Here is a 23,217-nt window from a genome sequence, read left to right on the forward strand (position 1 = left end):
GAAAAGAAAGAGCAATGAGAAGAGGAGGAAGAGCAAATAAACAGGGAAAAAGAGGGGGAGGAAAAGGAGGATGAGAAGGAAGAAAAACAGAAGAGGAGGAGGAGGAAAAGGGAAGAGAGGAAGAAATATAAGAAGGACTTGAGAATAAGGAAGAGCAGGGGAGGAAGAGGAGGAGGAAGAGGAGACAGTAATGAGGAATGTGAAGAAGAAGAGGAAGAGGAGCAGGCTGCTGCCATTTCTGCCACATCCCTTCATCTGTAACTCCAAGCATGCAGGCATAGAGAGAGGCAAACCCAGGAGATGCAGCAGGGGCCTGTGTCTGCCCTCACCTGTGGCAGCGTCGGTGGAGATGGGGCCCAGCTGTTTGTGGCCCCACAGCCCGTAGAGGTTGAACTTGTAGCGTCGGGACGGGGCCAGGCCAGGCACGGTCACCGTGCGGGAACCCCCATCCACAGGCAGCACCTGGGGCTGGCCTTGGCCATCCCTGTACTGCACCGTGAAGGAGTCAAAGCTGCCCTCGGGGACGCTCCACTCCAGCTGCACGGACTCGGGGGTGATGTGAGTGGCCCTCAGCTCGCCCAGGATGGGCTTGGATGTCGGTTCCTCATCTTCTGGTGCCGGAGCTGCAACAGAGAGGACATGAAGTGGGATGTCAACTTCCACGTGCCCTTCAATCCCTCCATCCATCTCTCAATCCATATCAGCCTCCACATTCTGTGCCATCCATTCATGCACTCTCCATCTCTCCATGCAGTCATTCAGCCTCACATTTACCCCTGCTGTGCATCCAAGCTCCCCAGCATCACCCAATCCAGCATTTTCCAAGCCATCTTCTGATCTCTCCAGGGCACAGATCCCTCCATCCAACCACACTGGCATTATACAACCCATCAGAACCTCAGCAATCCATCAATCCATGGAATCCCAGACTGGTTTAGCTGGAAGGGACCTTTCCAGTTCATCTCTTGCAAAGCAAAGGGAAGGAGAGCAAAGGGAAGGAAAGGGAAATGTGGAAAGCAAAGGGAAACATAGGAAAGAGAAGTGAAGGCAATGGAAGGCAAGAGAAGAGAACCAAACAATGCAAACAATGCTCTGAGAAGGGCTGAGAGGCAAAGGGCAGGGAAGCAAAGAGAAGCAAAATTTGGGAGACAAGGGGAAGAGAAGAGAAAAGGAGAGGAGAAGAGAAGAGAAAAAGAGAAAAAAGAGTTGAGGAAGCAGAGAAAGAAGAGGTGGAACTAAAAGAAGTTCAGGAGGAATGGAGAAGAAGGTAGAAGAGAGTTAAGAAGAGAGAAGGTTAGATGGAGAGAAGGATCTTGACATAGGGAAACTCGGAGATGAGAATCCATCCATCCATCCATCCATCCATCCATCCATCCATCCATCCATCCATCCATCCATCTCCCAGCCTTCAGCTCATCTCTCTCTCCAGGCTCCACTCCCCCATCCATCCAACCCAATGCTCCTCTGTGCCTGTGAGCCAACTTCCCCCAAGCAAGAAGCACCACAGAGGATGAGAGGTACTAGGAAAGGGAAGAGCAATGAGAAGAGAAGGAAGATAAAATAAATGAAGAGAAAGTGGAGGGGAACAGGAGGATGAGATGGAGAAAAAATAGAAGCGGAGGAGGAAAAGGGAAGAGAGGAAGAAATTTAAGAAGGACTTGAGAAGAAGGAAGAGCAGGGGAGGAAGAGGAGGAGGAAGAGGAGACAGTAATGAGGAATGTGAAGAAGAAGAGGAAGAGGAGCAGGCTGCTGTCATTCCTGCCACATCCTTTCATCTGGAACTCCAAGCATGCAGGCATAGAGAGAGGCAAACCCAGGAGACACAGCAGGGGCCTGTGTCTGCCCTCACCTGTGGCAGCGTCGGTGGAGACGGGGCCCAGGCGTTTGCGGCCCCACAGCCCGTAGAGGTTGAACTTGTAGCGTCGGGACGGGGCCAGGCCAGGCACGGTCACCGTGCGGGAACCCCCGTCCACGGGCAGCACCTGGGGCTGGCCTTGGCCATCCCTGTACTGCACCGTGAAGGAGTCAAAGCTGCCCTCGGGGACGCTCCACTCCAGCTGCACGGACTCGGGGGTGATGTGAGTGGCCCTCAGCTCGCCCAGGATTGGCTGCTGTGTTGGTTCCTGATCTTCTGGAGCAGGAGCTGATGCAGAAGGGAAACAATGCAGGATGTAAATTTCCATGAACCAGGCAGTCCAGTGCTCTGCATCTCTGCAGTGCCATCCACACACCTATGTGACACCACCCATCCAATCAGAAGGCAACATCTCTGTAGTCCACTCATTTCTCAAACCAAACTTCAGAACATCCATTCAACCAACTGAGAAAACAGGCAGTAGCCCACAGGCATCCATCAAAGCATCCACCCATCCATCATTCATCCATCATCCATCCATCCATCCATCCATCTTCCAGCCTTCAGCTCATGTCTCTGTCCAGGATCCACTGCAGTATCTATCCAACGCAGCGCTCCTCTATGCCTGTGACCCAGCATTCCCCAACCAAGAACCACTCATCCCAATCAAAGAGGCACAGGAGACAGACCACACTGGAGCCCTCTGAGACTACAAAGTCCAACTCGTTTCTACTCTGCCCCAAGTCTGCAGCATTGCTTGAGGAAAAACTCAAGCCTCAAGTGCAGGACCCAGCCCTTGGCCTTCTTGAGCATGAGTTGTGAAGGACAAGGCACTAGGAAAGGATGAGGAGAAAGAGAAGGGAATGGGTAAGAGAAAGTTGGAGGCCAAGGTGATAGAGGAGGGAAGGAGGATGAAGGGGAAAAGAAGAAGACAGGAGAGGAGAATGAGAAGAGAGAAATAGAAAATGGTGAGAAGAAAGAGCAGGGAGTGGAGAAAAATGAGAGATGAGCTAGAGAAGGAAGAGCAGGAGGGAGAAGAATGTGATAAGAGATAGGAAAAGAAAGAGGAGGAAGAGGAGGAGGAGAAAGAGAAGGTAGAGGGGAACAGGAGGATGAGAGGGAAAAGAAACTGGAAGAGGAGGAGGGTGTAAGAGAGTAAGAAACTGAGGAGGAGGCGGAACAGGGTCAATAGGAGGAGGAGGAAGAGCAGGAAGACCTGAAGCACTTGGAGAAGGGTAGGAAGAGCAGGAGGCTGGTACCATTGCTGCTGCATCCCTTCATCTGGAACTGCAAGCCTCAAGACAGACAGAGAGACAGCGAGACAGCCAGCCAGCCAGCATAAAGACACGGGAGAGAGCTGGGGCCTGTGTCTGCCCTCACCTGTGGCAGCGTCGGTGGAGACGGGGCCCAGGCGTTTGCGGCCCCACAGCCCGTAGAGGTTGAACTTGTAGCGTCGGGACGGGGCCAGGCCAGGCACGGTCACCGTGCGGGAACCCCCGTCCACGGGCAGCACCTGGGGCTGGCCTTGGCCATCCCTGTACTGCACTGTGAAGGAGTCAAAGCTGCCCTCGGGGACGCTCCACTCCAGCTGCACGGACTCGGGGGTGATGTGAGTGGCCCTCAGCTCACCCAGGGTGGGCTTGGATGTCGGTTCCTCATCTTCTGGTGCTGGAGCTGCAACAGAGAGGACATGAAGTGTGATGTCAACTTCCACGTGCTCTTCAATCCCTCCATCCATCTCTCAATCCATCTCAGCCTTCACATCCTGTGCCATCCATTCATGCACTCTCCATCACTCTATTCAGTCATTTAGCCTCACATTTGCCCCTGCTGTGCATCCAAGCACCCCAGCATCACCCAATCCAGCATTTTCCAAGCCATCTTCTGATCTCTCCAGGGCAGACATCTGTCCATCCTACCAAAGTGGTATTATTCAACCACTCAGGGCCTCACAGTCCAACCATCCATGGAATCTGAGACTGGTTTAGCTGGAAGGGACCTTTCCTGTTCATCTCTTGCAAAGCAAAGGGAAGGAGAGCAAAGGGAAGGAAAGGGAAATGTTGCAAAGCAAGGGAACCACAGCAAAGAGAAGTGAAGTGAAGGCAAAGGAGGGCAAGGGAAGTGAAGGGAAGCAAAATTCAGGAAACAAACGGAAGGGAGGGGAAGGAAAGGGAAGGGAAGGAAGGGAAGGGAAGGGAGGAGAAGAGAAGAGAAGAGAAGAGAAGGGAAGAGGAAAGAGAGAAATAAAGGAGGATCTAAAAGAAGTTCAGGAGGAATGGAGAGGAAGGAAGAAGGCTGTTAAAAAGAGAGAAGATTAGAAGGAAAGAAGGGAACTGTCTAGGTATACTGAGAGATGGTCATCCATCCATCCATCCATCCATCCATCTCCCAGCCTTCAGCTCATGTCTCTCTCCAGGCTGCACTCCACCATCCATCCAACCCAATGCTCCTCTGTGCCTGTGAGCCAGCATTCCCCAAGCAAGAAGTTGTACAGAGGATGAAAAGTACTAGGAAAAGGAGGAGCAATGAGAAGAGGGAGAAGAGAAAATAGATGAAGAGAAAGTGGAGGGGAACAGGAGGATGAGATAGAGGAAAAATAGAAGAGGAGGAGGAAAAGGGAAGAGAGGAAGAAATTTAAGAAGGACTTGAGAAGAAGGAAGAGCAGGGGAGGAAGAGGAGGAGGAAGAGGAGACAGTAATGAGGAATGTGAAGAAGAAGAGGAAGAGGAGCAGGCTGCTGCCATTCCTGCCACATCCTTCATCTGGAACTGCAAGCATGCAGGCATACAGAGAGCCAAACCCAGGAGACATAGCAGGGGCCTGTGTCTGCCCTCACCTGTGGCAGCGTCGGTGGAGACGGGGCCCAGGCGTTTGCGGCCCCACAGCCCGTAGAGGTTGAACTTGTAGCGTCGGGACGGGGCCAGGCCAGGCACGGTCACCGTGCGGGAACCCCCGTCCACGGGCAGCACCTGGAGCTGGCCTTGGCCATCCCTGTACTGCACTGTGAAGGAGTCAAAGCTGCCCTCGGGGACGCTCCACTCCAGCTGCACGGACTCGGGGTTGATGTGAGTGGCCCTCAGCTCACCCAGGGTGGGCTTGGATGTCGGTTCCTCATCTTCTGGTGCAGGAGCTGCAACAGAGAGGACATGAAGTGGGATGTCAACTTCTATGTTCCCTTCAATCCCTCCATCCATCTCTCAATCCATCTCAGCCTTCACATCCTGTGCCATCTATTCATGCACTCTCCATCACTCCATGCAGTCATTCAGCCTCATATTTGCCCCAGCTGTGCATCCAAGCTCCCCAGCATCACCCAATCCAGCATTTTCCAAGCCATCTTCTGATCTCTCCAGGGCAGAGATCTGTCCATCCTACCAAAGTGGTATTATTCAACCATTCAGAGCCTCAGCAGTCCAACCATCCATGGAATCTCAGACTGGCTTAGGTGGAAGGGAAACTTCCAGTTCATCTCTTGCAAAGCAAAGGGAAGGAGAGCAAAGGGAAGGAAAGGGAAATGTTGCAAAGCAAAGGGAACCACAGCAAAGAGAAGTGAAGTGAAGGCAAAGGAGGGGAAGGGAAGTGAAGGGAAGCAAAATTCAGGAAACGAAGGGAAGGGAAGGGAAAGGAAGAGAAGAGAAGAGAAGAGAAGAGAAGACAATAGTTGAGGAAAGAGAGAAATAAAGGAGGATCTAAAAGAAGTTCAGGAGGAATGGAGAAGAAGGAAGAAGGCAATTAAGAAGAGAGAAGATTAGAAGGAAAGAAGGGAACTGACTGCGTATAATCAGAGATGGTCATCCCTCCATCCATCCAACCATCCATCCATCTATCCATCCATCCATCCATCCATCTCCCAGCATTCAGCTCATGTCTCTCTCCAGGCTCCACTCCACCATCTATCCAACCCAATGTTCCTCTGTGCCTGTGAGCCAACGTTCCCCAAGCAACAAGCTGTACAGATGGTGAGAAGTACTAGGAAAGGGAAAAGCAATGAGAAGAGGAAGAAGCGAAAATAAATGAAGAGAAAGTGGAGGGGAACAGGAGGATGAGATGGAGAAAAAATAGAAGAGGAGGAGGAAAAGGGAAGAGAGTGAGAAATTTAAGAAGGACTTGAGAAGAAGGAAGAGGAGGAGGAAGAGGAGACAGTAATGAGGAATGTGAAGAAGAGGAAGAGGAGCAGGCTGCTGCCCTTCCTGCCACATCCTTCATCTGGGACTCCAAGAATCCAGGCATACAGAGAGCCAAACCCAGGAGACACAGCAGGGGCCTGTGTCTGCCCTCACCTGTGGCAGCGTCGGTGGAGACTGGGCCCAGGCGTTTGCGGCCCCACAGCCCGTAGAGGTTGAACTTGTAGCGGCGGGACGGGGCCAGGCCAGGCACGGTCACCGTGCGGGAACCCCCGTCCACGGGCAGCACCTGGGGCTGGCCTTGGCCATCCTTGTACTGCACTGTGAAGGAGTCAAAGGTGCCCTCGGGGACGCTCCACTCCAGCTGCACGGACTTGGGGGTGATGTGAGTGGCCCTCAGCTCGCCCAGGATTGGCTGCTGTGTTGGTTCCTCATCTTCTGGAGCTGGAGCTGATACAGAAGGGAAACAATGCAGGATGTAAATTTCCATGAGCCAGGCTGTCCAGTGCTCTCTATCTCTCCAGTGCCATCCACCCACCTATGTGACAGCACCCATCCAATCGGAAGGCAACATCTCTGTAGTCCACCCATTTCTCAAACCAAAGCTCAGAACATCCATTCAACCAACTGCGAAAACAGGCAGCAGCCGACATGCATCCATCAAATCATCCTCCCATCAATCATCGCTCCATCCATCATCCATCAATCCATCCATCCATCTTCCAGCCTTCAGCTCATGTCTCTGTCCAGGATCCACTGCAGTATCCATCCAACGCAGCGCTCCTCTATGCCTATGACCCAACATTCCCCAACCAAGAACCACTCCTCCCAGTCAGAGAGGCACAGGAGACAGACTACACAGTAGCCCTCTGAGACTACAAAGTCCAAGTCATTTCCAGACACTCTGCCCCAAGCCTGCAGCATTGCTTGAGGAAAAACTCAAGCCTCATGTGCAGGACCCAGACCTTGGCCTTCTTGAGCATGAGTTGTGAAGGACAAGGTACAAGGAAAGGATGAGGAGAAAGAGAAGGGAATGGGTAAGAGAAAGCAGGAGGTCAAGGTGAAAGAGGAGGGAAGGAGGATGAAGAGGAAAAGCAGAAGGCAGAAGAGGAGAATGAGAAGAGAGAAGCAGAAAATGGTGAGAAGAAAGAGCAGAGAGTGAAGAAAAATGAGAGATGAGCTAGAGAAGGAAGAGCAGGAGTGAGAAGAATGTGATAAGAGGAAAAGAAAGAGGAGGAAGAGGAGGAGGGAGTAAGAGAGTAAGACGCTGAGGAGGAGGAGGAACAAGGACAAGAAGAGGAGGAGGAAGAGCAGGAAGACCTGAAGAACTTGGAGTAGGGTAGGAAGAGAAGGAGGCTGATACCATTGCTGCTGCATCCCTTCATCTGGAACTGCAAGCCTCAAGACAGACAGAGAGACAGTGAGACAGCCAGCCAGCCAGCCTAAAGGCAGGGGAGAAAGCTGGGGCGTGTGCCTGCCCTCACCTGTGGCAGCGTCGGTGGAGACGGGGCCCAGGCGTTTGCGGCCCCACAGCCCGTAGAGGTTGAACTTGTAGCGGCGGGACGGGGCCAGGCCAGGCACGGTCACCGTGCGGGAACCCCCGTCCACGGGCAGCACCTGGGGCTGGCCTTGGCCATCCCTGTACTGCACCGTGAAGGAGTCAAAGCTGCCCTCGGGGACGCTCCACTCCAGCTGCACGGACTTGGGGGTGATGTGAGTGGCCCTCAGCTCGCCCAGGATTGGCTGCTGTGTTGGTTCCTCATCTTCTGGAGCAGGAGCTGATGCAGAAGGGAAACAATGCAGGATGTAAATTTCCATGAGCCAGGCTGTCCAGTGCTCTCCATCTCTCCAGTGCCATCCACCCACCTATGTGACAGCACCCCTCCAATCAGAAGGCAACATCTCTGTAGTCCACTCATTTCTCAAACCAATCTTCAGAACATCCATTCAACCAACTGAGAAAACAGGCAGCAGCCAACATGCATCCATCAAAGCATTCTCCCATCAATCATCGCTCCATCCATCATCATCCATCGATCTTCCAGCCTTCAGCTCATGTCTCTGTCCAGGATCCACTCCAGCATCCATCCAAGCCAGCGCTCCTCTATGCCTGTGACCCAACATTCCCCAACCAAGAACCACTCCTCCCAGTCAGAGAGGCAGAGGAGACAAAGCACACTGTAGTCCTCTGAGACTACAAAGTCCAAGTAATTTCCAGACACTCTGCACCAAGTCTGCAGCATTGCTTGAGGAAAATCTCAAGCCTCAAGTGCAGGACCCAGCCCTTGGCCTTCTTGAGCATGAGTTGTGAAGGACAAGGTACAAGGAAAGGATGAGGAGAAAGAGAAGGGAATGGGTAAGAGAAAGCTGGAGGCCAAGGTGAAAGAGGAGGGAAGGAGGATGAAGTGGAAAAGAAGAAGGCAGAAGAAGAGAATGAGAAGAAAGAAGCAGAAAATGGTGAGAAGAAAGAGCAGAGAGTGAAGAAAAATGAGAGATGAGCTAGAGAAGGAAGAGCAGGAGTGAGAAGAATGTGATAAGAGATAGGAAAAGAAAGAGGAGGAAGAGGAGGAGGAGAAAGAGAAGGTAGAGGGGACCATGAGGATGAGAGGGAAACAAAACTAGAAGAGGAGGAAGGAGTAAGAGAGTAAGAAGCTGAGGAGGAGGAGGAACAGGGTCAAGAATAGGAGGTGGAAGAGCAGGAAGACCTGAAGCACCTGGAGAAGGGTAGGAAGAGGAGGAGGCTGGTACCATTGCTGCTGCATCCCTTCATCAGGAACTGCAAGCCTCAAGACAGACAGAGAGACAGTGAGACAGCCAGCCTAAAGGCAGGGGAGAGAGCTGGGGCCTGTGTCTGCCCTCACCTGTGGCAGCGTCGGTGGAGACGGGGCCCAGGCGTTTGCGGCCCCACAGCCCGTAGAGGTTGAACTTGTAGCGTCGGGACGGGGCCAGGCCAGGCACGGTCACCGTGCGGGAACCCCCGTCCATGGGCAGCACCTGGGGCTGGCCTTGGCCATCCCTGTACTGCACTGTGAAGGAGTCAAAGCTGCCCTCGGGGACGCTCCACTCCAGCTGCACGGACTCAGGGGTGATGTGAGTGGCCCTCAGCTCACCCAGGGTGGGCTTGGATGTCGGTTCCTCATCTTCTGGTGCAGGAGCTGCAACAGAGAGGACATGAAGTGGGATGTCAACTTCCACGTGCCCTTCAATCCCTCCATCCATCTCTCAATCCATCTCAGCCTCCCCATCCTGTGCCATCCATTCATGCACTGTCCATCTCTCCATGCAGTCATTTAGCCTCACATTTGCCCCTGCTTTGCATCCAAGCTCCCCAGCATCACCCAATCCAGCATTTTCCAAGCCATCTTCTGATCTCTCCAGGGCACAGATCCCTCCATCCAACCACACTGGCATTATACAACCCATCAGAACCTCAGCAATCCATCGATCCATGGAATCCCAGACTAGTTTAGCTTGGAAGGGACCTTTCCAGTTCATCTCTTGCAAAGCAAAGGGAAGGAGAGCAAAGGGAAGGAAAGGGAAATGTGGAAAGCAAAGGGAAACGTAGGAAAGAGAAGTGAAGGCAAAGGAAGGGAAGAGAAGTGAAGAGAACCAATGGGATGCAAACAACACTCCAAGAAGGGCAGAGAGGCAAAGGGCAGGGAAGCAAAGAGAAGCAAAATTTGGGAGACAAGGGGAAGAGAAGAGAAAAGGAGAGGAGAAGAGAAGAGTAAAACAGAAAAAAAAGGTGAGGAAGCAGAGAAAGAAGTGGAGGAGCTAAAAGAAGTTCAGGAGGAATGGAGAAGAAGGTAGAAGAGAGTTAAGAAGAGAGAAGATTAGATGGAGAAAAGGAACTTGACATAGGGAAACTCGGAGCTGAGAATCCACCCATCCATCCATCCATCCATCCATCGATCCATCCATCTCGCAGCATTCAGCTCATGTCTCTCTCCAGGCTCCACTCCACCATCTATCCAACCCAATGCTCCTCTGTGCCTGTGAGCCAACGTTCCCCAAGCAACCAGCTGTACAGATGGTGAGAAGTACTAGGAAAGGGAAAAGCAATGAGAAGAGGAAGAAGCGAAAATAAATGAAGAGAAAGTGGAGGGGAACAGGAGGATGAGATGGAGAAAAAATAGAAGAGGAGGAGGAAAAGGGAAGAGAGAGGGAAATTTAAGAAGGACTTGAGAAGAAGGAAGAGCAGGGGAGGAAGAGGAGGAGGAAGAGGAGACAGTAATGAGGAATGTGAAGAAGAAGAGGAAGAGGAGCAGGCTGCTGCCATTCCTGCCACATCCTTTCATCTGGAACTGCAAGCATGCAGGCATACAGAGAGCCAGACCCAGGAGACACAGCAGGGGCCTGTGTCTGCCCTCACCTGTGGCAGCGTCGGTGGAGACGGGGCCCAGGCGTTTGCGGCCCCACAGCCCGTAGAGGTTGAACTTGTAGCGTCGGGACGGGGCCAGGCCAGGCACGGTCACCGTGCGGGAATCCCCGTCCACGGGCAGCACCTGGGGCTGGCCTTGGCCATCCTTGTACTGCACCGTGAAGGAGTCAAAGCTGCCCTCGGGGATGCTCCACTCCAGCTGCACGGACTCGGGGGTGATGTGAGTGGCCCTCAGCTCGCCCAGGATTGGCTGCTGTGTTGGTTCCTGATCTTCTGGAGCAGGAGCTGATGCAGAAGGGAAACAATGCAGGATGTAAATTTCCATGAGCCAGGCTGTCCAGTGCTCTCCATCTCTCCAGTGCCATCCACCCACCTATGTGACAGCACTCATCCAATCAGAAGGCAACATCACTGTAGTGCACTCATTTCTCAAACCAAAGTTCAGAACATCCATTCAACCAACTGAGAAAACAGGCAGCAGCCCACAGGCATCCATTAAAACATCCACACATCCATCATTCATCCATCATCCATCCATCCATCCATCCATCCATCCATCCATCCATCCATCCATCCATCCAAGCAACCACCCATCCATCATCTAAGCATACATAATCATCCATCATCCATCCATAATCATGCATCCATCCATGCATTCATCCATGCATCGTTCCATCCATCTTCCAGCCTTCAGCTCATGCCTCTCTCCAGGATCCACTCCACCAACCATCCAATCCAGCCCTCCTCTATGTCTGTGACCCAACATTCCCCAACCAAGAACCACTTCTCCTAGTTCAGAGAGGCACAGGAGAGTGACTCTACTGTAGCCCTCTGTGACTACAAAGACCAAGTCATTTCCAGACACTCTGTCCCAAGCTTGCAGCACTGCTTGATGAAAAACTCAAGCCTCAAGTGCAGGACCCAGCCCTTGGCCTTCTTGAGCATGAGTTGTGAAGGACAAGGTACAAGGAAGGGATGAGGAGAAAGAGAAGGGAATGGGCACGGGAAAGTTGGAGGCCAAATTGAAAGAGGAGGGAAGGAGGATGAAGTGGAAAAGAAGAAGGCAGAAGAGGAGCATCAGAAGAGAGAAGCAGAAAATGGTGAAAAGAAAGAGCAGAGAGTGGAGAAAAATGAGAGATGAGCTAGAGAAGGAAGAGCAGGAGGGAGAAGAATGTGATAAGAGATAGGAAAAGAAAGAGGAGGAAGAGGAGGAGGAGAAAGAGAAGGGAGAGGGGACCAGGAAGATAAGAGGGCAAAGAAACTAGAAGAGGAGGGGGGAGTAAGAGAGTAAGAAGCTGAGGAGAAAGGAGGAACAGGGTCAAGAGGAGGAGGAAGAGCAGGAAGACCTGAAGCACTTGGAGAAGGGTAGGAAGCGGAGGAGGCTGGTACCATTGCTGCTGCATCCCTTCATCTGGAACTGCAAGCCTCAAGACAGACAGAGAGACAGCGAGACAGCCATCCAGCCAGCCTAAAGGCCGGGGAGAAAGCTGTGGCCTGTGCCTGCCCTCACCTGTGGCAGCGTCGGTGGAGACGGGGCCCAGGCGTTTGCGGCCCCACAGCCCGTAGAGGTTGAACTTGTAGCGTCGGGACGGGGCCAGGCCAGGCACGGTCACCGTGCGGGAACCCCCGTCCACGGGCAGCACCTGGGGCTGGCCTTGGCCATCCCTGTACTGCACTGTGAAGGAGTCAAAGGTGCCCTCGGGGACGCTCCACTCCAGCTGCACGGACTCGGGGGTGATGTGAGTGGCCCTCAGCTCGCCCAGGATTGGCTGCTGTGTTGTTTCCTCATCTTCTGGAGCTGGAGCTGATACAGAAGGGAAACAATGCAGGATGTAAATTTCCATGAGCCAGGCTGTCCAGTGCTCTCCATCTCTCCAGTGCCATCCACCCACCTATGTGACACCACCCATCCAATCAGAAGGCAACATCTCTGTAGTCCACTCATTTCTCAAACCAATCTTCAGAACATCCATTCAACCAACGGAGAAAATAGGCAGCAGGCAGCAGGCATCCATCAAAGCATTCTCCCATCCATCATCCATCCATCCATCCATCCATCCATCCATCCATCCATCCATCCATCCATCCATCCATCCATAATCATGCATGCATCCATCCATCATCATCCATCCATCTTCCAGCCTTCAGCTCATGCCTCTCTCCAGGATGCACTCCACCAACCATCTAATCCAAGCCCTTCTCTATGCCTGTGACCCAACATCCCCAACCAAGATCCACTCCTCCCAGTCAGAGAGGAATAGGAGACAGACCACACTGTAGCCCTCTGTGACTACAAAGACCAAGTCGTTTCCAGAAACTCTGTCCCAAGCTTGCAGCACTGCTTGAGGAAAATCTCAAGCCTCAAGTGCAGGACCAAGCCCTTGGCCTTTTTGAGTATGAGTTGTGAAGGACAAGGTACAAGGAAAGGATGAGGAGAAAGAGAAGGGAATGGGCACGGGAAAGCTGGATGCGAAGGTGAAAGAGGAGGGAAAGAGGATGAAGTAGAAAAGAAGAAGGCAGAAGAAGAGAATGAGAAGAGAGAAGCAGAAAATGGTGAGAAGAAAGAGCAGAGAGTGGAGAAAAATGAGAGATGAGCTAGAGAAAGGAAGAGCAGGAGCGGAAAAAAGGGGATAGGAAAAGAAAGAGGAGGAAGAGGAGGAGGAGAAAGAGAAGGTAGAGGGGGCCAGGAGGATGAGAGGGCAAAGAAACTAGAAGAGGAGGAGGGAGTAGGAGAGTAAGAAGCTGAGGAGAAAGGAGGAACAGGGACAAGAAGAGGAGGAGGAAGGGCAGGAAGACCTGAAGGAGAAGGGTAGGAAGAGAAGGAGGCTGGTACCATTGCTGCTGCATCTCTTCATCTGGAACTGCAAGCCTCAAGACAGACAGAGAGACAGCGAGACAGCCAGCCAGCCAGCATAAAGGCAGGGGAGAGAGCTGGGGCCTGTGTCTCCCCTCACCTGTGGCAGCGTCGGTGGAGACGGGGCCCAGGCGTTTGCGGCCCCACAGCCCGTAGAGGTTGAACTTGTAGCGGTGGGACGGGGCCAGGCCAGGCACGGTCACCATGCGGGAACCCCTGTCCACGGCCAGCACCTGGGGCTGGTCTTGGTCATCCCTGTACTGCACCGTGAAGGAGTCAAAGCTGCCCTCGGGGACGCTCCACTCCAGCTGCACGGACTCGGGGGTGATGTGAGTGGCCCTCAGCTCACCCAGGATGGGCTTGGATGTCGGTTCCTCATCTTCTGGTGCAGGAGCTGCAACAGAGAGGACATGAAGTGGGATGTCAACTTCCACGTGCCCTTCAATCCCTCCATCCATCTCTCAATCCATCTCAGCCTTCACATCCTGTGCCATCCATCCATGCACTCTCCATCTCTCCATGCAGTCATTCAGCCTAACATTTGCCCCTGCTGTGCATCCAAGCTCCCCAGCATCACCCAATCCAGCATTTTCCAAGCCATCTTCTGATCTCTCCAGGGCAGAGATCTGTCCATCCTACCAAAGTGGTATTATTCAACCATTCAGAGCCTCAGCAGTCCAACCATCCATGGAATCTCAGACTGGTTTAGATGGAAGGGAAGTTTCCAGTTCATCTCTTCAAAAGCAAAGGGAAGGAGATCAAAGGGAAGGAGCGGGAAATGTTGTAAAGCAAAGGGAAACAGAGCAAAGAGAAGTGAAGTGAAGGCAAAGGAGAGGAAGGGAAGTGAAGGGAAGCAAAGTTCAGTAAACAAAGGGAAGGGAAGGGAAGGGAAGGGAAGGGAAGGGAAGGGAAGGGAAGGGAAGGGAAGGGAAGGGAAGGGAAGGGAAGGGAAGGGAAGGGAAGGGAAGGGAAGGGAAGGGAAGGGAGGAGAAGAGAAGAGAAGAGAAGAGAAGAGAAGAGAAGAGAAGAGAAGAGAAGAGAAGAGAAGAGAAGAGAAGAGAAGAGAAGAGAAGAGAGAGAAAGAGAAGAGAAGAGAAGAGAAGAGAAGAGAAGAGAAGAGAAGAGAAGAGAAGAGAAGAGAAGAGAAGAGAAGAGAAGAGAAGAGAAGAGAAGAGTTGAGGAAGGAGAGAAATATTAGGATCTAAAAGAAGTTCAGGAGGAATGGTGAAGAAGGAAGAAGAGAGTTAAGAAGAGAGAAGATTAGAAGGAAAGAAAGGAACTGACTAGGTATACTCAGAGATGATCATCCATCCACCCATCCATCCATCCATCCATCCATCCATCCATCTCCCAGCCTTGACCTCATGTCTCTATCCAGGCTGCACTCCACCATCGATCCAACCCAATGCTCCTCTGTGCCTGTGAGCCAACGTTCCCCAAGCATGAAGTTCTACAGAGGATGAGAAGTACTAGGAAAGGGAATAGCAATGAGAAGAGGAAGAACAGAAAATAGATGAAGAAAAAGTGGAGGGGAAGAAGAGGATGAGATGGAGAAAAAATAGAAGAGGAGGAGGAAAAGGGAAGAGAGGAAGAAATTTAAGAAGGACTTGAGAAGAAGGAAGAGCAGGGGAGGAAGAGGAGGAGGAAGAGGAGACTGTAATGAGGAATGTGAAGAAGAAGAGGAAGAGGAGCAGGCTGCTGCCATTCCTGCCATATCCTTTCATCTGGAACTGCAAGCATGCAGGCATACAGAGAGCCAAACCCAGGAGACATAGCAGGGGCCTGTGTCTGCCCACACCTGTGGCAGCGTCGGTGGAGATGGGGCCCAGGCGTTTGCGGCCCCACAGCCCGTAGAGGTTTGAACTTGTAGCGGCGGGATGGGGCCAGGCCAGGCACGGTCACTGTGCGGGAACCCCCGTCCACGGGCAGCACCTGGGGCTGGCCTTGGCCATCCCTGTACTGCACCGTGAAGGAGTCAAAGCTGCCCTCGGGGACGCTCCACTCCAGCTGCACGGACTCGGGGGTGATGTGAGTGGCCCTCAGCTCGCCCAGGATTGGCTGCTGTGTTGGTTCCTCATCTTCTGGAGCTGGAGCTGATGCAGAAGGGAAACAATGCAGGATGTAAATTTCCATGAGCCAGGCTGTCCAGTGCTCTGCATCTCTCCAGTGCCATCCACCCACCTATGTGACAGCACCCATCCAATCAGAAGGCAACATCTCTGTAGTCCACTCATTTCTCAAACCAATCTTCAGAACATCCATTCAACCAACTGAGAAAACAGGCAGTAGCCGACATGCATCCATCAAAGCATTCTCCCATCAATCATCGCTCCATCCATCATCATCCATCGATCTTCCAGCCTTCAGCTCATGTCTCTGTCCAGGATCCACTCCAGCATCCATCCAAGCCAGCGCTCCTCTATGCCTGTGACCCAACATTCCCCAACCAAGAACCACTCCTCCCAGTCAGAGAGGCACAGGAGACAGACCACACTGGAGCCCTCTGAGACTAGAAAGTCCAAGTCATTTCCAGACACTCTGCCCCAAGCCTGCAGCATTGCTTGAGGAAAAACTCAAGCCTCAAGTGCAGGACCCAGCCCTTGGCCTTCTTGAGCATGAGTTGTGAAGGACAAGGTACAAGGAAAGGATGAGGAGAAAGAGAAGGGAATGGGTAAGAGAAAGTTGGAGGCCAAGGTGAAAGAGGAGGGAAGGAGGATGAAGTGGAAAAGCAGAAGGCAGAAGAGGAGAATGAGAAGAGAGAAGCAGAAAATGGTGAGAAGAAAGAGCAGAGAGTGGAGAAAAATGAGAGATGAGCTAGAGAAGGAAGAGCAGGAGTGAGAAGAATGTGATAAGAGATAGGAAAAGAAAGAGGAGGAAGAGGAGGAGGAGAAAGAGAATGTAGAGGGGACCATGAGGATGAGAGGGAAACAAAACTAGAAGAGGAGGAAGGAGTAAGAGAGTAAGAAGCTGAGGAGGAGGAGGAACAGGGTCAAGAATAGGAGGTGGAAGAGCAGGAAGACCTGAAGCACCTGGAGAAGGGTAGGAAGAGGAGGAGGCTGGTACCATTGCTGCTGCATCCCTTCATCAGGAACTGCAAGCCTCAAGACAGACAGAGAGACAGTGAGACAGCCAGCCAGCCAGCCTAAAGGCAGGGGAGAGAGCTGGGGCCTGTGTCTGCCCTCACCTGTGGCAGCGTCAGGGAAGAGAAGTGAAGAGAACCAATGGCATGCAAACAACGATCCAAGAAGGGCAGAGAGGCAAAGGGCAGGGAAGCAAAGAGAAGCAAAATTTGGGAGACAAGGGGAAGAGAAGAGAAAAGGAGAGGAGAAGAGAAGAGTAAAACAGAAAAAAAAGGTGAGGAAGCAGAGAAAGAAGTGGAGGAGCTAAAAGAAGTTCAGGAGGAATGGAGAGGAAGGTAAAAGAGAGTTAAGAAGAGAGAAGATTAGATGGAGAAAAGGAACTTTACATAGGGAAACTCGGAGCTGAGAATCCACCCATCCATCCATCCATCCATCCATCCATCCATCCATCCATCCATCCATCCATCTCGCAGCATTCAGCTCATGTCTCTCTCCAGGCTCCACTCCACCATCTATCCAACCCAATGCTCCTCTGTGCCTGTGAGCCAACGGATGTAAATTTTCATTAGCCAGGCTGTCCAGTGCTCTCCATCTCTCCAGTGCCATCCACCCACCTACGTGACAGCACCCATCCAATCAGAAGGCAACATCTCTGTACTCCACTAATTTCTCAAACCAAAGTTCAGAACATCCATTCAACCTACTCTGAAAACAGGCAGCAGCCGACATGCATCCATCAAATCATCCTCCCATCAATCATCGCTCCATCCATCATCCATCCATCCATCCATCCATCCATCCATCTTCCGGCCTTCAGCTCATGTCTCTGTCCAGGATCCACTCCAGCATCCACCCAAGCTAGTGCTCCTCTATGCCTGTGACCCAACATTCCCCAACCATTAACCACTCCTTCCAGTCAGAGAGGCACACAAGACAGACTCTACTGGAGCCCTCAGAGACCTTGAAGTCCAGGTCGTTTCCAGACACTCTATCCCAGGCCTGCAGCATTGCTTGTGGAAAAACTCAAGCCTCAAGTGCAGGACCCAGCCCTTGGCCTTCTTGAGCATGAGTTGTGAAGGACAAGGTACAAGGAAAGGATGAGGAGAAAGAGAAGGGAATGGGTAAGAGAAAGCTGAAGGCCAAGGTGAAGGAGGAGGGAAGGAGGATGAAGTGGAAAAGAAGAAGGCAGAAGAGGAGAATGAGAAGAGAGAAGCAGAGAATGGTGAGAAGAAAGAGCAGATAGTGGAGAAAAATGAGAGATGAGCTAGAAAGGAAGAGCAGGAGGGAGAAGAATGTGATAAGAGATAGTAGAAGAAAGAGGAAAAAGAGGAGGAGGAGAAAGAGAAGGTAGAGGGGGCCAGGAGGATGAGAGGGCAAAGAAACTAGAAGAGGAGGAGGGAGTAAGAGAGTAAGAAGCTGAGGAGAAGGAGGAACAGGGTCAAGAGGAGGAGGAAGAGCAGGAAGACCTGAAGCACTTGGAGAAGTGTAGGAAGAGGAGGAGGCTGGTACCATTGCTGCTGCATGCCTTCATCTGGAACTGCAAGCCTCAAGACAGACAGAGAGACAGCGAGACAGCCATCCAGCCAGCCTAAAGGCAGAGGAGAGAGCTGGGGCCTGTGTCTGCCCTCACCTGTGGCAGCGTCGGTGGAGACGGGGCCCAGGCGTTTGCGGCCCCACAGCCCGTAGAGGTTGAACTTGTAGCGTCGGGACGGGGCCAGGCCAGGCACGGTCACCGTGCGGGAACCCCTGTCCACGGGCAGCACCTGGGGCTGGCCTTGGCCATCCTTGTACTGCACCGTGAAGGAGTCAAAGCTGCCCTCGGGGACGCTCCACTCCAGCTGCACGGACTCGGGGGTGATGTGAGTGGCCCTCAGCTCACCCAGGATTGGCTGCTGTGTTGGTTCCTCATCTTCTGGAGCTGGAGCTGATACAGAAGGGAAAGAATGCAGGATGTAAATTTCCATGAGCCAGGCTGTCCAGTGCTCTCCATCTCTCCAGTGCCATCCACCCACCTACGTGACAGCACCCATCCAATCAGAAGGCAACATCTCTGTAGTCCACCCATTTCTCAATCCAAAATTCAGAACATCCATTCAACCAACTGAGAAAACAGGCAGCAGCCGACATGCATCCATCAAAGCATCCACACATCCATCATCAAACTATCCATCACCATCCATCCATCCATCCATCCATCTTCCAGTCTTCAGCTCATGTCTCTGTCCAGGATCCACTCCAGCATCCATCCAACGCAGTGCTCCTCTATGCCTGTGACCCAACATTCCCCAACCATTAACCACTCCTCCCAGTCAGAGAGGCACAGGACATGGACTCTACTGGAGCCCTCTGAGACCTTGAAGCCCAAGTCGTTTTCACTCTTCCCCAAGCCTTCAGCATTGCTTGAGGAAAAACTCAAACCTCAAGTGCAGGACCCAGCCCTTGGCCTTCTTGAGCATGAGTTGTGAAGGACAAAGTACAAGGAAAGGATGAGGAGAAAGAGAAGGAAATGGGTAAGAGAAAGTTGGAGGCCAAGGTGAAAGAGGAGGGAAGGAGGATGGAGTGGAAAAGAAGAAGGCAGAAGAGGAGAATGAGAAGAGAGAAGCAGAGAATGGTGAAAAGAAAGAGCAGAGAGTGGAGAAAAATGAGAGATGAGCTAGAGAAGGAAGAGCAGGAGGGAGAAAAAGGGGATAAGAGATAGGAAAAGAAAGAGGAGGAAGAGGAGGAGGAGAAAGAGAAGGGAGAGGGGAGCAGGAGGATGAGAGGGCAAAAAACTAGAAGAGGAGGGGGGAGTAAGAGAGTAAGAAGCTGAGGAGAAGGAGGAACAGGGTCAAGAAGAGGAGGAGGAAGAGCAGGAAGACCTGAAGCACCTGGAGAAGGGTAGGAAGCGGAGGAGGCTGGTACCATTGCTGCTGCATCCCTTCATCTGGAACTGCAAGCCTCAAGACAGACAGAGAGACAGTGAGACAGCCATCCAGCCAGCCCAAAGGCAGGGGGAGAGAGCTGTGGCCTGTGTCTGCCCTCACCTGTGGCAGCGTCGGTGGAGACGGGGCCCAGGCGTTTGCGGCCCCACAGCCCGTAGAGGTTGAACTTGTAGCGTCGGGACGGGGCCAGGCCAGGCACGGTCACCGTGCGGGAGCCCCCGTCCACGGGCAGCACCTGGGGCTGGCCTTGGCCATCCCTGTACTGCACCGTGAAGGAGTCAAAGCTGCCCTCGGGGACGCTCCACTCCAGCTGCACGGACTCGGGGGTGATGTGAGTGGCCCTCAGCTCACCCAGGGTGGGCTTGGATGTCGGTTCCTCATCTTCTGGTGCAGGAGCTGCAACAGAGAGGACACAAAGTGGGATGTAAACTTCCACGTGCTCTTCAATCCCTCCATCCATCTCTCAATCCATCTCAGCCTACACATCCTGTGCCATCCATTCATGCACTCTCCATCTCTCCATGCAGTCATTCAGCCTCACATTTGCCCCAGCTGTGCATCCAAGCTGCCCAGTATCACCCAATCCAGCATTTTCCAAGCCATCTTCTGATCTCTCCAGGGCACAGATCCCTCCATCCAACCACACTGGCATTATTCAAGCCATCAGAACCTCAGCAATCCATCGACCCATGGAATGCCACTCTGGTTTAGCTTGGAAGGGACCTTTCCAGTTCATCTCTTGCAAGGCAAAGGGAAGGAGAGCAAAGGGAAGGAAAGGGAAATGTGGAAAGTGAAGGGAAACATAGGAAAGAGAATTGAAGGCAAAGGAAGGGACGTGAAGCAAACCAATGGGATGCAATCAACGCTCCGAGAAGGGCAGAGAGGCAAAGGGCAGGGAAGCAAAGAGAAGCAAAATTTGGGAGACAAGGGGAAGAGAAGAGAAAAGGAGAGGAGAAGAAAGGAGTAAAAGAGAAAAACTATTTGAGGGAGCAGAGAAAGAAGTGGAGGAGCTTAAAGAAGTTCAGGAGGAATGGAGAAGAAGGAAGAAGAGAGTTAAGAAGAGAGAAGTTTAGACGGAGAGAAGAATCTTGACATAGGGAAACTCAGAGATGAGAATCCATCCGTCCGTCCATCCATCCATCCATCCATCCATCCATCCATCCATCCATCCATCCATCCATCTCCCAGCCTTCAGCTCATCTCTCTCTCCAGGCTCCACTCCACCATCCATCCATCTCAATGCTCCTCTGTGCCTGTGAGCCAACGTTCCCCAAGCAAGAAGCTGTACAGAGGATGAAAAGTACTAGGAAAGGGAGGAGCAATGAAAAGAGGAAGAAGAGAAAATAAATTAAGAGAAAGTGGAGGGGAACAGGAGGATGAGATGGAGGAAAAATAGAAGAGGAGGAGGAAAAGGGAAGAGAGGAAGAAATTTAAGAAGGACTTGAGAAGAAGGAAGAGCAGAGGAGGAAGAGGAGGAGGAAGAGGAGACAGTAATGAGGGATGTGAAGAAGAAGAGGAAGAGGAGCAGGCTGCTGCCATTCCTGCCACATGCTTTAATCTGGAACTCCAAGCATGGAGGCATAGAGAGAGCCAAACCCAGGAGACGCAGCGGGGGCCTGGTGTCTGCCCTCACCTGTGGCAGCATCGGTGGAGACGGGGCCCAGGCGTTTGTGGCCCCACAGCCCGTAGAGGTTGAACTTGTAGCGTCGGGACGGGGCCAGGCCAGGCACGGTCACCGTGCGGGAACCCCCGTCCACGGGCAGCACCTGGGGCTGGCCTTGGGCATCCCTGTACTGCACCGTGAAGGAGTCAAAGCTGCCCTCAGGGACGCTCCACTCCAGCTGCACGGACTCGGGGGTGATGTGAGTGGCCCTCAGCTCACCCAGGATTGGCTGCTGTGTTGGTTCCTCATCTTCTGGAGCTGGAGCTGATACAGAAGGGAAACAATGCAGGATGTAAATGTCCATGAGCCAATCTGTCCAGTGCCATCCATCTCTCCAGTGCCATCCACCCACCTATGTGACAGCACCCATCCAATCGGAAGGCAACATCTCTTTAGTCCACCCATTTCTCAAACCAATCTTCAGAACATCCATTCAACCAACTGAGAAAACAGGCAGCAGCCAACATGCATCCATCAAAGCACCCTCCCATCCATCATCAAACTATCCATCACCATCCATCCATCCATCCATCCATCCATCCATCCATCCATCCATCCATCGATCTTCCAGCCTTCAGCTCATGTCTCTGTCCAGGATCCACTCCAGCATCCATGCAAGCCAGTGCTCCTCTATGCCTGTGACCCAACATTCTCCAACCAAGAACCACTCCTCCCAGTCAGAGAGGCACAGGAAACAGACCACACTGTAGCCCTCTGAGACTACAAAGTCTAAGTCGTTTCCAGACACTCTGCCCCAAGCCTGCAGCATTGCTTGAGGAAAAACTGAAGCCTCAAGTGCAGGACGCAGCCCTTGGCCTTCTTGAGCATGAGATGTGAAGGACAAGGTACAAGGAAAGGATGAGGAGAAAGAGAAGGGAATGGGTAAGAGAAAGTTGGAGGCCAAGGTGAAAGAGGAGGGAAGGAGGATGGAGTGGAAAAGAAGAAGGCAGAAGAGGAGAATGAGAAGAGAGAAATAGAAAATGGTGAGAAGAAAGAGCAGAGAGTGGAGAAAAATGAGAGATGAGCTAGAGAAGGAAGAGCAGGAGTGAGAAGAATGTGATAAGAGATAGGAAAAGAAAGAGGAGGAAGAGGAGGAGGAGAAAGAGAAGGTAGTGGGGAGCAGGAGGATGAGAGAGCAAAGAAACTAGAAGAGGAGGAGGGATTAAGAGAGTAAGAAGCTGAGGAGAAGGAGGAACAGCTGGGGCCTGTGTCTGCCCTCACCTGTGGCAGCGTCGGTGGAGACGGGGCCCAGGCGTTTGCGGCCCCACAGCCCGTAGAGGTTGAACTTGTAGCGTCGGGACGGGGCCAGGTCAGGCACGGTCACCATGCGGGAACCCCCGTCCACGGGCAGCACCTGGGGCTGGCCTTGGCCATCTCTGTACTGCACCGTGAAGGAGTCAAAGCTGCCCTCAGGGATGCTCCACTCCAGCTGCACGGACTCGGGGGTAATGTGAGTGGCCCTCAGCTCACCCAGGGTGGGCTTGGATGTCGGTTCCTCATCTTCTGGAGCTGGAGCTGCAACAGAGAGGACACGAAGTGGGATGTCAACTTCCACGTTCCCTTCAATCCCTCCATCCATCTCTCTATCCATCTCAGCCTCCACATCCTGTGCCATCCATTCATGCACTCTCCATCACTCCATGCAGTCATTTAGCCTCACATTTACCCCTGCTGTGCATCCAAGCACCCCAGCATCACCCAATAGAGCATTTTCCAAGTCATCTTCTGATCTCTCCAGGGCAGAGATCTCTCCATCCTACCAAAGTGGTATTATTCAACCATTCGGAGCCTCAGCAGTCCAACCATCCATGGAATCTAAGACTGGCTTAGCTGGAAGGGAAGTTTGCAGTTCATCTCTTCCAAAGCAAAGGAAGGACACAGCAAAGGGAAGGAACAGGAAATGTTGCAAAGCAAAGGGAAACAGAGCAAAGAGAAGTGAAGTGAAGGCAAAGGAGGGGAAGGGAAGTGAAGGGAAGCAAAATTCAGGAAACAAAGGGAAGGGAAGGGAAGGGAAGGGAAGGGAAGGGAAGGGAAGGGAAGGGAAGGGAAGGGAAGGGAAGGGAAGGGAAGGGAAGGGAAGGGAAGGGAAGGGAAGGGAAGGGAAGGGAAGGGAAGGGAAGGGAAGGGAAGGGAAGGGAAGGGAAGGGAAGGGAAGGGAAGGTGGGTTTGGAAGGATAAGGCTGAGAAGCCTCCTCCCTTCCCCCTTTGTAAAGTAAAAGGGAAAAAAAAATTGAAGGGAAAGGAAAAAAAAACTCGTAAGCTGAATTAGCAAAGCAGTGGAGCTATATTTACAAAGCGATGTAGGGTTTGCAGGGAGATATTTACAAATTTACAATATCT

At 52.4% G+C, this 23,217-nt stretch overlaps 1 protein-coding gene across 1 annotated transcript in view; it reads right to left on the minus strand.

Annotated features, from left to right (window-relative positions):
- Window positions 1-23,217, minus strand: part of LOC137458122 (tenascin-X-like) — a 42,348-nt gene that overhangs the window by 11,409 nt on the left and 7,722 nt on the right. The window contains 16 exon segments of the mRNA XM_068169804.1: window positions 330-623; window positions 1,850-2,143; window positions 3,236-3,529; window positions 4,691-4,984; window positions 6,135-6,428; window positions 7,463-7,756; window positions 8,840-9,133; window positions 10,351-10,644; window positions 11,870-12,163; window positions 13,314-13,607; window positions 15,012-15,072; window positions 15,074-15,306; window positions 17,924-18,217; window positions 19,317-19,610; window positions 20,848-21,141; window positions 22,099-22,392. Of these exon segments, the coding sequence (XP_068025905.1) occupies window positions 330-623; window positions 1,850-2,143; window positions 3,236-3,529; window positions 4,691-4,984; window positions 6,135-6,428; window positions 7,463-7,756; window positions 8,840-9,133; window positions 10,351-10,644; window positions 11,870-12,163; window positions 13,314-13,607; window positions 15,012-15,072; window positions 15,074-15,306; window positions 17,924-18,217; window positions 19,317-19,610; window positions 20,848-21,141; window positions 22,099-22,392 (4,410 nt within the window).

The sequence above is a fragment of the Melanerpes formicivorus genome, unplaced genomic scaffold (genome assembly GCF_026170545.1).
Source record: "Melanerpes formicivorus ecotype bairdi unplaced genomic scaffold, bMelFor1.0.p_v2 SCAF_224, whole genome shotgun sequence".
NCBI lineage: Eukaryota > Metazoa > Chordata > Aves > Piciformes > Picidae > Melanerpes > Melanerpes formicivorus.